Source organism: Pseudopipra pipra, chromosome 15 (assembly GCF_036250125.1).
Source record: "Pseudopipra pipra isolate bDixPip1 chromosome 15, bDixPip1.hap1, whole genome shotgun sequence".
Classification (NCBI taxonomy): Eukaryota; Metazoa; Chordata; class Aves; order Passeriformes; family Pipridae; genus Pseudopipra; species Pseudopipra pipra.
The window spans coordinates 13,037,738-13,053,233 of record NC_087563.1 but is presented as its reverse complement, the minus strand read 5'-3'; the positions used below and the strand labels follow the sequence as shown (position 1 = coordinate 13,053,233).

Below are 15,496 nucleotides of genomic sequence, written 5' to 3'. Positions count from 1 at the left end.
CATGAATGCAAAGCAAGTGAGTTTGCAAGGCAATGCACAGGTTGAATAAAGTCTAAAAAAATCATCTCTTCGCACATTTTGAAGTGGAGGAGTTCCCTGTCTGGTCACAGACAATCCATGAGCAAAGAGGCAATGCCTTGCATTAATCATGGTGTGTTTGCCCAGCAGTTGTTGTCGGTGAGCTGTAGTAAAGTACTGAGCAGAATTTGACAAGTAGCAGCAAATGAAAGCTGGTATTTCCTAGCAGGAACAGCTTTCTTTTTCAGTGAAATTGCTGTTGCCAAGGTGAGACAATAATATTTCTGTGTTCACAAACAAAATGAAACCATTCTGCACCTCAGGCCATGGGCAAACATCTTTCTCCAAACCTGCTATGCCTGCTAAAGACACAACCTGCCTTTTCTGCCCAGCCCTCCCTGTCCCACGATGGTCTGTCTGCAACATCCCTGCCAGGGGGAAGGTTTCTGCGAGCATCCCTGCTTCTCCTTGAGGCAAATTTGGCACTGTTCATGGCTTTTGCAAACTCATGAAATCCTGATCCTCAACCAGTACCCATTGGAGTTATCCCAGTTAGCTTTTACCAGCTGCCAGCCTGGATATTTGTCAGGCCTACCAGCACTGGGGGTTTGCAGTCGTCTCTGTCTCTCTCTTCCCCTCGGGAACTCAAAGAGATTTGGTGACTTTAAGAATTGTTTGTTTTTGTGAGTCTTATTTTTCTAAGCTTTGTTCTCAGCCTTTGAGATCATCAGTCTAGCAACCACAAAGGAAAAAAAAATACAGTCAATAATATCAGAGGAGCAAGCTTAGAAACTTCTGGGATTCCTTTCTTTTGATGTTCAGGCTTTTTCCCCATAACCTTGGCTTTGTGTATCTGTTTGCCCTATGCCATGGATGTGAGCTGACTACTGTCAGTAGTGGGAGAACATCAGATCTCTTGGGCAGAGAAAAATCTTTGTCTTAAAATAAGTGACATTTGTGTGACCTGTCTTTAAATGAAAAGTATGAAAGACAGCTGCCACATATGCTGTTTTAGCCTTTTTTTTTTCTTTCCTGGTGCATTAGTCCAGGTTGTTCTTTTAGCCAATGCTCTTTTTTGAACATGAATAGATAAGTGTATGAAAGTGCTGATGCTAGGGGTAGAAGGGAAAAGTAAAGATATAAACATTGCTGATTAGCCAAGGTAAGCACTTTTTTCTATGCCATTCTCAGCATGTGTCAGCACTGAGTTAGGCCATGGACAGAGTTTCCCTTTGCAAACAGTTGAGGTGGTGTTGGAGGTTACCAGCACAGCACAGTGTCACACTTTGTCAGCACAGTGGCTTGTGCAGGAGTCAGGCAAGATGTGCTGTTTTGGTTCAGTTCACCAGTGATTTAGATGGGAATCTTTGATTTTTTCCCCCCTGAAAAATGGATTGAAGAACTTCTGCACCACCAGGGCTGAGACTCATTATTGTGAGAACCAACTCCTCGTACAGACAGTGAAGAAGTAACCTCCTGAACTGGCCATCAAAAAGGATGCCCACATCCCTGGGAAGCAAAGTCCTCCTCACCCAGGCAGAGATCAGCTCCCCTGAAGCAGTGTAGCACACCTACACCTGCAGCATGTTCTGTGACTCTGTGGGGAGGGTCTGTGGTGCCCGTGCTGGGCACAAGCCAAGTGCAAGGTCTGTGCATGCCCCAGTGTGACCTGTGGCACTGGCCGTGTGTCGATGGCTCTGCTCCCTGCACCAAACCATTGGTTCATCCTGCCTGGAGCTAAAATGCTGTGGTTCTGTCTCCCATCACCCTGAAAGCTGCCACGTTTATTTGAGTTGCCCTCAGTTCCTAACACTGTTGCCTGCCCTCTGAGGTGCTGCTGACTTGCAGTACAAACATGGTCAGAGATGCTCATGTTCGTATCACTCACTGATTGGAAATTCTGTTCTGTGGAGTTTCCAAAAGGATGTGTACAGCATCCCCTTCTTGTCCTGGTAAGACCTCAAGATGCCTGGTCTTGCAAAAGTTGTATTCTTATATTGGAAAGAGATGTCCTAAGTTATTTTTAGGGTTCTAAAATTATGCCAGTTAGACCTTTCCTCTTTCAGAGGCGTTGGTGCAAGCAGGCTCATGAGACAAATTTATTTTTCTGTTCAGAGTAAGACAATGTAATATATCAGCAAAACTTCTGAAATCTGCATTTCACTTTCAAACAGCTTTTCTGTCCTGATTCAAAGATTATCAAGAAGAAGAACCCCATATAACATTATCTCATCTGAATCACTGATAGTAAAAAAACCAGCAGTGCCCAGAATTAATTTTTGCTTAAACTAGAGTGTCTCATATAAAAGAAAATTATCTGTTTGGATACAAAAATTGCCCACACAGGAGAATATGAACAGCAACCTTGGGAGGATTTTTGCAGTAGGGCTCAAAAACATGAGTGACTTACTGTGACTTAAAAAAATCAGAGCATCAGGTGAGCAACTGACAGATTATATTACAGCCATTGGAAGGAAAAATGTGTTTGTTTAAATTTCAGCAAAAGGGTGTTAAACTAACAGGTTTTCTCAGCCATTTGCAGTCTCCTAATCCATTACCTCAGCTCAACTGGCAAGTGGTGATGTGTAAATCCATAATATCTTTCTTATGGTGACTTCATTGGTGCTTTTTTCTAGTCAAAACCTGCCTAGCTTCAGCTTCCTCCACCAGATTTATGCTTTTGTTTGCTAGACAAAATATTCCATTACTGATGTTTTGGTCCTTGTAAACTGTGATCAAGTCATCCCTTAATCATACCTTTGATTGAAGCCCTGGCATCTGCCACTGCACGGCACGTTTCCCAAACCTTTAAATCATCTTACATGCTGAAAGCTCTCTAATGCACGAACATCCACCTAGAGCATCCCTCCCTCTGCCTGGACTGAGCCTTCCAGCAAGATGTATACGATCATTTATATCCAAAATGTGCTGTGGCAATAGGATTGGGCAGTTGCAAATAATACCACAATGAAAACCTGTAGAGCTGTACCAAAGAAAAGTTGCTGTTCATCTCCAGCCCCTTATCAAACTGCAGAATTGTGAGGGTGTCTGATAGTGCCCCCTTCTCCTGTCTTTCTTTTCCCCTTTCTCCACTTAACTCCTAAGTTACAGTGAGGACTCACATGTTTTGCTGCCACAATGAGATTTGACACATTAATAACTCTGCAGAGGAGAAGGCCTCTCCCGCTGGAAGGCAGACTGGAATGAGACTGGAGCAGATGGGCTCTTTTTTGACATACCCTCCTTATTAATACAAAGTGATGGGAGTGAGGAATGATGCTTCACTGGAGAAGTCAAGCTTGAAGATAATTTGTTATATTAGGGATGCTCTGTCTGGAAACACTCGATTTCTTGCTCCCTGCAGAAAGTCACTGGTGTACCTTGGAATGACAGGAGCCACTTTGTATTCACTCAGCTGATTTACAGCCATTCAGGAGCAAAAATTTTGCTTTGCAAAGTTTCTTATAATCATAAAGTCTGCTAGGAGGAAGTAGTCTGGCATTGCAAGCCATGCACGGATAGCATCTAAACAGAGCTGGGCTAGTTTCCCAATGCTGCCACAGGTTTCTGTGGCACCCACCCAAGCTCAGGATGAATTGCTTAAATGCTTTTGGCTTGAAAGGGAATATTTCAGTGTGCAACCTATTATAGAAAAGAAAAAATAGTCTCTAGTGTCTCCTCATCCCAGACTTAAAAAGGGACTTAAAAACCCTAATACTCCTTCCTGGAACTAGGGAACTATATTAGGTTTAGCCAACAAGCCTTTTCCTGACAATTAAAGAGAAAGGGGCGTTTTCTCTCTCCTCTTTCAGAGCTGAGCCTTACTGGTCTTGGGGGCAGGTCTGGAGGGCTCAGAAGATGCAAAGGGAGGAGATAAAACAACAGTGTTTCTCAGGAACGTGACAGTCTTCAAGGAGACTCCCTAATGTCCTTTCTCTCAGGAAAAGACGAGACTTGGAGCACAGGCACAGAGATTTTAGGCTGTGCTGTGGGGTGGTTTATGAGCTGCTGAGCTGGAGCTTCCTCAGGGCTCAGCCCTTGCTGCCATAGCTTCAAAGGCCCGATTCTACCACAGGAGGCACCTGCAGGGAAAGTGCCAGCACTTAATATGAGCTTAGTGAAACACAAAGGGAATCTGGAGGTGTGGGGCAGCAGCTGGCTGCCTGTCAATGTCCGGGTACAGAGGTGAGGCTGCGGCATTCCCAGGGGCTGTGATGATGTTCCAGAAGGAGCAATGCTGCCTGGTGTCATCAGTGTGTGGAGAGGAGGCAAGGTTTGGAATGGTGAGGCAGTGAAATACGAGGGTGAAAGGAGCAATGCAGAGAAGTAAGTGATGCTGGCAGATTTGAGAAGGGTCATGCATGAAGGGACAAGGCTTTCCCTGCACTGGCAGCTGCCTGCACTGCCCACTCAATGTCCTGGCTCCTCATAGTGTCCAGGGTATAAATAAGGAGCTGGCTCATTTCTGGAGGGACTTTCTTTTCAAAGCAGATCCTTCGTGGACCACTTAATCAAGACGGATTCATAAGGCCTGTTTCAAGTCATCAGTCTTCCTGAATTATGCATTTCCTTTGATGATTGAGCCCACGAGCAGTGGATAGGAATATAAATGTGTGACTTACTGACACCTCTCCCAGCAACCAAGGCAGTGAACAGGACAGTAAAACAACCTTTGGCTGAAAACAGCTTTCAGTTTAACAGCATAAAGACCAGATGCATCAAGGAAAGCACAATGAGGAAAAATCCCTTTCTAGGACTGGTTTCTATTTGGAGCCACAAAGGTCTGTAATAGCTGCCCATATTATTTCCTAGCAGCAGGACTTCTGCACGTAATCGCCCTGTGAGGTTCATTAATGCAGAGAGCAGCCCATGGTATGGGCTAAAGAGCAAGTTCCCTCCTTTGAACCCAGCCTGGCTGCTGCTGGAACAGCGTGTTGCAGATGCTGTGAGTCAGAGCAGGCGTGGAGGAGGGAGCCACCTCAGCCCGTCAGCGCGATGGGGACAGATTTTTGTGGCTTATTGTCAGCCTGCTAATTTGATGGCATTTGGAAAAAGCCAGGCATTTTCCAGGCATATGCAAGGCAGGAAGCCGTGTTCTCTGGTTTACTGAGGTGATTTTGTGAGGTGAATTTAAGTCGAAGGGACAGCTAATCCTGCCGTGTGGCAGGGGATGGGCTGGCTGACATGGTGTCCCTTCCAGCCTGGTTGTGAGGATTCCCAGGGATAACTGTGCCTGCAGAAGTGTTGTTTCCTCCTATGTATCTACATCTCTGGTGGCTTGGGGAGCTCCGTGTTGTCTCTGGGTCCTGCCTTTCCAGGGGGACTGGAGTGTGAGTTCCCACATTCCTCCTCTTCCTCCCTGGGGGACCGGCAGTGCTGTATAGGGAGGTGGATAGTGAAACCTGCATATTCACCAGATACATCCCAAATGCTTCAGGTGTAAAGAGCTTGAAGAGAGTCACATACAATCAAATTCCAGGGGCTCAGCTTATTTCCCTGAACAGCCCCCTGTGTTCCAGGCATGTCTGCAAAGTCTGCTTTTTCCAGTATTCGCTGGCAAATTTTTGAAATGGTTTTAAAACTGTTTGATCCCTCCGTGAGACCACGTGGAGTGCATCGTTCCAGCACTGCTCACATCTTGCTGCACTTGGGTGGATGACAGAGGAAAGCATTTGTGGGCTGTTTCTTTCCCAGACTGGTTGATACTAAACATATTAATCCAAAAGCACAGCTGTTGCCCCTTGGTCGTGGGTTGTAGTCTTTCCTTACACAATTTTTAAGAATTTATTTTCTGTTTCCCAAATATGGCCAATTGAAAACTAAACAAAAGATCCCTTCTTCTCTTTTTTTTTTTTTTTGCAATATGTGTCTACAGTTAGTACAAGGTGACAGATGATTGATGATTTCTTTACTTACAAATATTGTAATTCTCCTGTTCTCCAGTTTCCTACAAGCACTGACTGATATTCCAAAAAGACAGATAAGCGTATTGAATTCCTGCTGCTGCTTTGTCAATAGAAGCATTTTCAAAAATCAGTTTGCATAACATTTGCTATTTTTTTGTTTATATGTTTGCCAGAAAGAATTCACCTCCTCTAGGAGTTATTTTCTAAAATATTTGACCCCTGGACTTCCCCGTTCATTGACTCTCATGTTTCCCAAACCTGCTCTGAGCAGATTTCAGTGGTGCAGTGATTAAAATTCCTTTGTAATTAGGACCATTTCTATAATGTCCTTGTACTGGGGCATGTGGAGGAGGGATAACAGGTGAAAACAATTATTTCAGCGGTTGATAACAGCCAAAATGCAAACAGGTCTTCAAGGTTAATGATGTCCTCTATGGTCCCAACTGCCTTAAATGATTGGAAAATCTTTAGAGGTCTCCACACTTTTTAAAATATCTGAATTGTGTCAAAAAGAAGTGGGGGAAAATAGTACAATCTTCAGAAAGAAATAATTCCTTTCATCTGTTCAGATTATTTTGAAATTTTTTGTAAGATGAATCCCAGTGGGTATTGTTGACTATTTGCTTCAGTTTCAGAATGGTTTTGTTTGGGGAAAACAGTAAAATATAGTGGTTTCAACCACTGCTGTCTCATTGCTGATGTCATAACTTTTTTTTGACTTTTTCTATTTAAATCTGCATGCTGAGGGGGCTTAATACACCAGGCTTCTTACTCATACTCTGTTGTGAACTTGGACTTTTCTTCAAGCCTTTGTAGGTCTTTCAAGGAGGAGCTGGTGGCACAAACTTCAAGTTGCTCTGTGGTAGTTTCTTTTGACAGATCGTTTTCCCCTGAGTATCTCCCATGAGCAAAATGTCAGTGTAATTTGGTCCTAGCAATGAATAACCAGTTGGCAACCTGTGAGGTCCCTCTTACTGAACCTTAGGAGTTCTGCGTGTCAAAAACCACTTGGCCTGAAATGCATTAAGATGTCAGGGACAATTATCCTGCTGCATTTCCTATTCATTAATCACAGCTCTGCCTTTCTGAAACCCCTACGCTAGCAATTACAAACAAGATTGATGTGGGTTTTACCAGCATTCTGAGGAATATGTACACATATAATATTTAATTTTTTTTACCTGAATCACCGCACTTTGAAGCAAAACAAGTCATCTGTTTAGAGCATCTGTACACCAATATCTAATCCTCAGCTTTGTAAGTGGATGCCAAATTGCCTACAAAAAGCTGGAAGAAAAATGTGTGAAAGTCTTTAAAGATGTTTTTGAGTTACTTATGACTCCCTCAGTCTGACACTGATGTGAGAGGGCAATTTAGACTTTTACTTGCAAGGTCTGTTTCAAAAACAGGTTTCCATGTAATGGCTTGATCCTGGCTTTGGAAGTTAATAAGCTCCTTATCTCCCTCTACCTATGAAGAGAGAGCAACATTTTGGGAACTTTACTGGTGTTTCCTGGAAATGTTGTGACTTGGCTTTTTTAACTCACACCATCATCATATGTCTGAGAAGAAGCAAGAGGGAGAAAGCCAGTGATAGGCTGAGAAGGAGCCTGAGGAGAACACACACCATCAGGGCAGCGGGAGGGCAGAGCTCAAAAAGCTCTTCTGCTGCTCAAGTGATTGCATTGTGACAGTCCTCCCACTCATCTTCCCTTGTGCATTAAGGTTGCTGATGGCACTAGTGCCAATAATTGACTACATCTCTTGTGTTTGTACCCCAAAAGAAAAGGCACCAGACCTCAGCCTGGCCTGTGTCCCCCACACAGCAGCCCAGCAGGAAGGCAGAGCCTCTGCTCAAGCACCTGCTTTGTGCAAGGAGGCACAACAAACAGTTTTGCACAGCAGCAGTGCTGCAGAGATGGGGTCAAAGCTGAGACACCAAGAAATGACCTCTTCTTCATATTGCCGTGTGTCTCTAATTATTTTTTCACCTCTGACTCAAGAGGAGTGACTAATTCTGCAATGCCAACCTGATCAATACACACGTGTATTTGTGCACGTGTGTTCGTCACATGCAGTGAGAAGTAGACAAGAAGAGTAAGGAAATGAAAAAAAACGTATTTTGTTAGTGATCTGAAGCCTAAAAAAAGTGCTTTTTTTCCTCCCAAATTAGCAAATTCTGTAAACTGGCTTTTCTAATAGCCAGACTCCTTTAACAAGCTGACCAGCCACTTACTTCTTGATCTGCTGAAAATTCATTGTTCAGGCTTGGTTTTTCCCTATAAACTATGATTTGAAAAGAATTAGCCTCTCCAGTGGTGACAGTGCATAAAAGTTAGGGCTGGGTGAACAATTCTGTATAAAAGTTAGAGCTGAGTGAAAAATTCTTTTTAATTTATTTTATAAATTTTATTAATTTCATCCGAGCATTAGTCAGTGCATTTTTCCATTACTCTGATATCTTTCTTGCAAACGACCTGTTGTTAATTTGTCTCCTGGAAACTTCAGGATATGTCCAGTCTGGGAAAAAGGCAAGTTCACACCATGGTCAGGGAAGTGGTGTCTCTCTTGAGTTGGACGTTACCTCGCAGAGGGAAGAGGTTTTTCCTGAGCTGCCTGCCATATTCATAGATGGGCAAAATTCATCTTATCCACCCAGAGGTGCGTTCCTCTGATGAACTTCTCCTGTTTCTCTCCTGTACTAGGGATTCATGGATATTGACCTGACCAAATTCAGGGAGAGTGGAGCCAATGTAACAGGCTTCCAGCTGGTGAATTACACAGATACTGTTCCTGCCAGGATCATGCAACAGTGGAGGAATAATGATGCCAGAGAGCATCCACGTGTGGACTGGAAGAGGCCAAAGGCAAGTGATATAAAAGAACACATTTAATTTTGAGTCCATCTGGCTCTGTTAAGGGTATACTCACCTCTTTGTGATCACACAGAGCTCTTTGATCTCACTCTGAGAAACTCTCAGTATAATTATGAACAGGTGGCTCAGCATTGTCTAAATTCTACTAGGCAGCAGTTACTGGCTCTTAAGAACCACACAATTTAGTGTATTCACCCCATCTCCCAGTTTTTACCTTCCTCAAAGCTAAGAATTAAACATCTCATGATGTTCAGTATATAAGAAAAAAAAGCCTCATTAACTCCTTAACCTTTGACTTGTTTACTAGACATCCAGTGATAATAGAGTCTTTCCAGATGTTCTTTTTTGGCATTTCAAATCAGTGCGTACAACAGAGGGGGAAAATATTTTAATTCCTAACACAGAAGGCCCTGAAGCTGTTGAGAGATGGGTGGAGGGGGAGGTTGATTTTTTCTCTCACATTTGAAAACAAATACATTTGCTACAAACACTCAGCGACAGAAATGTTAACTTTGGAATTATTGTTTTAAGAAAGTTACAAACAAATAAATAGGTAGGAAATCACAGGAGAAGGAAATGATTGTAATAGTTACTCTAATGGTTCATGACAAGGGTTTTACACTGATTTCTGTACAAGTTTTTGCTTGAATAAACTCATCTTTTGCAGAATATTTGCAGATGGAGAAAGAGTTTTCTGGTCTCTGTCTGTGACCAGAAAAAGTCTCTTGTGTCTTGATTTCACATATCTCACATTTACGCAGTATAATGAGTTCCTCAATAGTTCAGGTCACTGAATCTAATTAGTCACAAAGACTTGGGTAACAGGCAAATAGCTTTTAAGGCTGAGCCTTCTTCAGGGAGTTCGACCTAACTCTGCACCTGGACCTTCTCCTTCACTTCCCAGTTGTGAAAGTAAAACCAACTTTTATGAGTCAACAGGACATTGGAGATTACAGGGAGCAAGAGGCAGTTGAACTTCATAGATGGAAGGGTGACAACAGAGCAAATCAGAGGCAGAGCAGTGCAGCACACCCGGGGCAGCTCACCCTGGCAGGCCTTGTACAACTGCTCCTCTCTTTCTAGTACACGTCGGCCCTGACGTACGACGGGGTGCGGGTGATGGCCGAGGCGTTCCAGAACCTGAGGAGGCAGAGGATCGACATCTCCCGCCGCGGCAATGCCGGGGACTGCCTTGCCAACCCAGCCGTGCCCTGGGGGCAAGGCATCGACATCCAGAGAGCGCTGCAGCAGGTTTGGAACCCTAAGGATGTGTGCTCAGCTGAATTCAGCCCGCGGGTGGGGGAAGAGGGGTGGGTAACAGCGGAAATGTTCACTGGAATCACTTGGGATGAGGAACTGATCCTTCCACATTGGAGCCAGGTCTCCTAAAAGCCTCAGGATTGCACCCAGCAAACTGCTTTTCTTGGTACCATCTGATGTGTCTTTGCCTGCTCTTCTGTTGATGCTCTGGGATGGAAAAGCCAAAATATTATCCCATAAAATCAAGGATTCCTATTTTTATTTTCCCCTCTCTAAGACACAGACCTGCTCAGACTATACTTTTTGCAGATTTTTTAACTCTCAGTGAACTCGGCTTCAGTTCCAGGCTGCTAATGAATGCATGTGAATTTTGCCTTATGTGTTGGCTGTCATCAAAATGTTCTCAAAGTGCAGATTATAGCTTGTTTCATACTGTGAGGATCCATAAAAGTCTTAGTAACAGCCACTTAGATAGTTTATTCCTCAGATCTGATAATCTTGGTTTTTTCATCCTGCATAAAATTTAGATTTTTGAATAAATAAAAACATTATGTGAAACTTACAGCAATAGAGTAAAAAATAATCTCTTATCAAATACTTAGACAGGTAGAATATTTTAAAATTTCATTAAATTTCAAGAATGACATTCATTTCTAGCATTTTTCTTTTGGTTATTTTTTTCTAACAGAAATGGGTGGTTTCCTTGAAAATCATGCTAGTTCAGTGTTATCCAAATACAGCTTATCCCATCTTCTTTCTTTAGCTGAGAAGAAGGCAAGAAGAACAACATTAATTTGGTTTATTTATATCATATGTAAAGTTCCCCCAAGTATTTTGTTTTGATTTGGGTTTGGCTTACTGGTAAACAATAATTCCTTTAAAGCCAAATCTTGCATCTGATTTGATTTTATTGCTTGGATTCAATTTCTTCCCAAGCCTGTCACTGACTTTCTGTATGACCTTGGGCAAATCACTGTCATAGCTCCTCCAAGCCCTTATAATAAAATCAGCCTCCCTGATGCATTAGGGAGATCGGTTACCTAATAAACATGAAATACTTGGAAGTCTTCTGATGAGCAACAGCTTCTCAAGCATTTTCCTTTATTGAATTTATGAGAATAAGATATCAAAATTAGACAGCTAGAAAATACAATTTTGTGTGTGTGTTGGACAATCTCCTCTGAAGTTTCCTCATCTCTTCATTAAAACAAATTCTAAAGTCTTAACTTTTCAACTGTTGTGACTTTGGGCAAAGAACATGAAGAGCCATTTGCAAAAGTTGTCTCTGTTGAAAAATTATAACTTTAAAAAGGCTTGACCAGTTCAGTTGTGATGGTCAAAATAAAAGGCTCTGAAAGAGGCAGGGAAAGAAGCCTCCTAGCAAAATTTTAACTACAAATCTAATAATCATGCAACATCTGGTAACATAGCAAGAAAGAGGCAGATGGAAACAGAAGAACTTGAGATTGAAGGTTTGAGTTATCCTTTCTGTAAATACTCACAAATAGGGCCATTCTTACAGCTGTTCCCAGTGGGCTTTCTCTTCACCTACCATTTGCTAACGCCTAAAATTTTCAGAATGGGTCAGAACTTGAAAACAAAACCAATGGAGATGGGGAAAAAAAGCAGGCTTGGGAGAGCTTAAGACAATGGTGCTTTTCCAGTACATCTATTTTTTATGGGCATGCTGTGTCTTGTGAGAAGGGAAAAGCATGTTTCTCCAAATGTCACCAGGAATACCTCTTGACGTGAAAGAGCTTCAGAAAATACTGGCAGATGTTCCTTTTCATGACAGACCTTCGTGATAATAGCTGGAAAACAAACACGGTTTAAGCAGATTAATGACAGTGCTCCTCTGTAATGAAATATCCTCATTTCTTCACCATGTGTCTTTATTCTGAGGATCTCAGAGTATTTAAAAAGGCTGTTAAACACCTGTCCCCATTTTGCATGTGGGAAGACTTCAGTTACAGGGACAACAGGTTTGTCCAAAGCAAGTGGAAAGGCTGGGAGCAAACCTTTAACTCCTAATCTGGTGGCATTTCTATGGGTGGTCTCCATAGAAACCCAAATCTACACTCTTTTTCCCATGTTCCTGGTCCCCACTTCCTGGTCCCCACACAGTATATGATTCCAATTAGGATCCCTTCTCCGTACCAGGCTGGGCACTTCTGCAACAAGTCAAATGGCCACGCCGAGAAGAGAAGTTCGGGATGTGGGATGTGATGTGAGCAACACTTCAGCTCAGCAGTGCTATCAGCAGAGATTTATGGTTCAAAGTTTCTTATGCAATTTTCATTTACAATACTAAATTGTTGGGTTCTATTAGTCTGATGTAGAGGTAATTAAATTTGCTTGGTAACTGATAGACTTCTCCTTCCTCCAAATACAGTTTCTGGTTTGAACTGACAAATCCTTTGCCAAATCCTGACTACAGGTCAGATTTAGAAAATACAAAAACCCGCAAAACTCAAGGAGTTCAAGCTGATTTAGCTCACTATCACAACCCAAGAGGTGATGGGCTTTCATTGTTGATTTAGCTCTCAGGCATTGCTGAGCTAACTTTTACACCATTAAGTTTCAAGAGAAAGGGTTTTTTAAAGAAAGAGAATGGCTGTGCCTATGGCCAGGCATGCTGTAGAGAGTGAACCTAAGTGAAATCCCAGTGTCAGATAGATGTCGTCTCCCCTGCATGGACCTGAGAGAAATGACTGGACTCTTCTTCCTTGTGCACTTTCCCTTTTGCTGCTGTCTAATCACCACTGCATAAGGTGCTGACCAATTTTCTGTCTTCATTGATATTTATATCTTTAAGGTCCGTTTTGAAGGATTGTCTGGCAACGTTCAGTTTAACGAGAAAGGACGAAGGACCAACTACACCCTCCATGTGATTGAGATGAAACACGATGGGATCAGAAAGGTAAAGCAGAGGGTGACCTGACATCCTGTGTCAGATTGCAGCTGGATGTTTGAGTTACAGTGTGGTTAGGTCTCAATAAACATTCCTGTTTTTGAAAGCTTGAATGTGGAGTCACGACGAGTGCATTCCCAGCTTTGTGCATGAGCAAAGCCAAGCACTTGAGGGAACTCATGGTATATTGCTAAAAAAACCCACAACATATGGAGGGTGTTATCAAGAGCAACAAAGGCATCTCAGCTGTGTGGCAGAGATTTTCCAGGATAGTAAAAGCCTGGTCAACTCAGCCTTGCTACTGGCACGGTGCATTGGTGCAGGCCCTACTACACAACTGTCTGGTTTTGCCCTCCTACTTTTCTTTTCCAAGGATGAGTCAGGGCAGAGCAAGTCAGAAGCTGTTTGCCCTAACCAATGTAAGTGAACCCTTTATGTTGACCTAATTCTGCTCTCCTTGAAGTGACAAGAGCTTTACCACTAACCACATCCCAATAGCTACACAGACCTTTGTGCTGTTCTGAAATCTTGATCCCTTTCTCTATCCCAGGCTCTTTGAAAAATCTGGCCTTGTTCAGTGATGCTGAGCCCTTGAAACACTAATCCTTTTGAAAATCTGACTCTATGTGCTTATGTCCCACTTTAGATACTATCTATTTGATGAACAAAGAATAACTCGGTTATTCATTGATAAAGGAGAGCCACTAAATATTTTGGAATGAGGCATTCAGTCTAATCTCTCTGCACCTTCTTAGCCCCCTGAAAAAAGAAACATTGTTTGAAACTAAGAAAAACGTAAATAGTGAAAGTTTCATATTTACAGCCCCTACACCCAATTCATACTTAGACCAAGTAGCAACCGATGTGAGATCAAAGCCCATCATAGTCAAGCAAAAAAAGGCAAATTTTCATTGAGAAATAAAAGAAGTGTCATTTTGAAGACATACAAAGCAGTCTTCCTCCGCTACAAAGTATTCATAAGAGAACAAAGGCAGCATCATGTCCAGTTTGGGTCTCTGAACTTCAATAAGTTGGCAGTCTGGAAAGAGTTTAGAGGAGAAGAAACAGAGTGGCTGAATGTCTTGATTTTTCTGTATATTTACTGTCAGAAATTGTATTTGTTTGGAAGACATGTACATCACTGCCACGATGCCTATTGTATTTTAGATCCACCAGGTTAGAGGTGCAAAGCAAACATACACATCTCCATTTATGTTGCCCTAGGGCAGAGCTTTGGAAGCTCTTTTTTCACTCTCTGCTCTTTTTGTCTGTGCAATGAAGAGCTATTAGAAACCTTCATAGATTTTTTTCTCCTGAGCTGTTATGTTCTTTAATCTGCCATCAGCAGGCTCCTGGTCGTGCCCTGGTTAATACCCTTTCCCATTTACTGTGATAAGAAATTCCTCTCATATGAGCAGAGCTCAGGCAGCTTCATACTTACATGAGGTGATGGAAAACCTCTTATAAAATCAAGCCCTCAAAATGGATAACCTTAACCATGATCTTCCTAGTGATATTCCGTGGCACTCTGCTTTACCTGCAAGCAGTGATAGATCAGCCCAAATCCCTGATTATTATTAAGCACAACTTAACATGAGAGTTCTTCCCATTACAACTGTTCAGTTTATTTATAACCCCAAACTTTTTGAAATTGGCCCAGGGCTGGGGCTTTTGTTTTTGACTTGATTTTTTTGTCCTGTTGTCTCAAGATGTCCTAAGAGTCAGCACTATTTCCATGAAGGCTTTCAGCTGCAGGATAATGTTTCATCACCCTCTAGCACCTGCACATGCAGCAGGCAAGTTCACTGTTAGAACAATTTTCAGAAGTCACACAGAGAAAATGTGAACTGTCAATTTAGGGATGAGGCATGGGATGGCAATAATCACCAGTACAGTGTGCTAAAAGTAATGCATACAAATACTGTGCTACTGTAGCATATCATGCACATTATTTTCAGGCTGGAGGCACAGTGCAATGGGGAATTTCCCAGTCCCCCCTGGAAAAAACATCAAGAATCAGAAAAGGAGATCTCTTGTTGGGTGTGAACATACAGAGAGAGATGATCCTGCTTGGATGACCCTGTTACTGTGTCGTGGTTAATATTACAAAGAGATGTCAATCCTGGTTTTGTGTTGGGCAGATTGGTTATTGGAATGAAGATGAGAAGTTGGTTCCAACAGCCGTAGATACTCAAAGCGGCAATGAGTCCATGAGCCTCCAGAACAGGACTTACATAGTCACGACTATCCTAGTAAGTGCTGTGGCTTCTATCCCAGCTCTCCCTCTATCTCATCTCTCCGATGTGCAGACTCCCTCTTCCCACTTGTGCACCCTCCCTTGTACCGTATCATTTTTATAATAGCAATAATAATAATAACAATAATAATAATAATAATAATAATAATAATAATAATGATAATAATAATAATAATAATAGCACTTACTGTTTCCTGCTGGCTCCATAAAGGTATCTGAAAATTGCTGTGACTAATTAAATAGGCATTAAAGAGCTCTCATGCTTAAG

General features: G+C 42.3%; 1 protein-coding gene across 5 annotated transcripts in view; it reads left to right on the top strand.

Moving 5' to 3' along the window:
- Positions 1 to 15,496, top strand: part of GRIA1 (glutamate ionotropic receptor AMPA type subunit 1) — a 118,677-nt gene that overhangs the window by 63,752 nt on the left and 39,429 nt on the right. For all 5 annotated transcript variants that reach the window (XR_010434533.1, XM_064671996.1, XM_064671994.1 and 2 more), the window contains exons 6-9: positions 8,630 to 8,791; positions 9,884 to 10,051; positions 12,876 to 12,980; positions 15,113 to 15,223. Coding sequence is in view for 4 of the 5 variants with exons in the window: in XM_064671996.1 (XP_064528066.1) it covers positions 8,630 to 8,791; positions 9,884 to 10,051; positions 12,876 to 12,980; positions 15,113 to 15,223 (546 nt within the window). In the remaining variant the exon portion in view is untranslated. The remainder of the gene's footprint in view (positions 1 to 8,629; positions 8,792 to 9,883; positions 10,052 to 12,875; positions 12,981 to 15,112; positions 15,224 to 15,496) is intronic.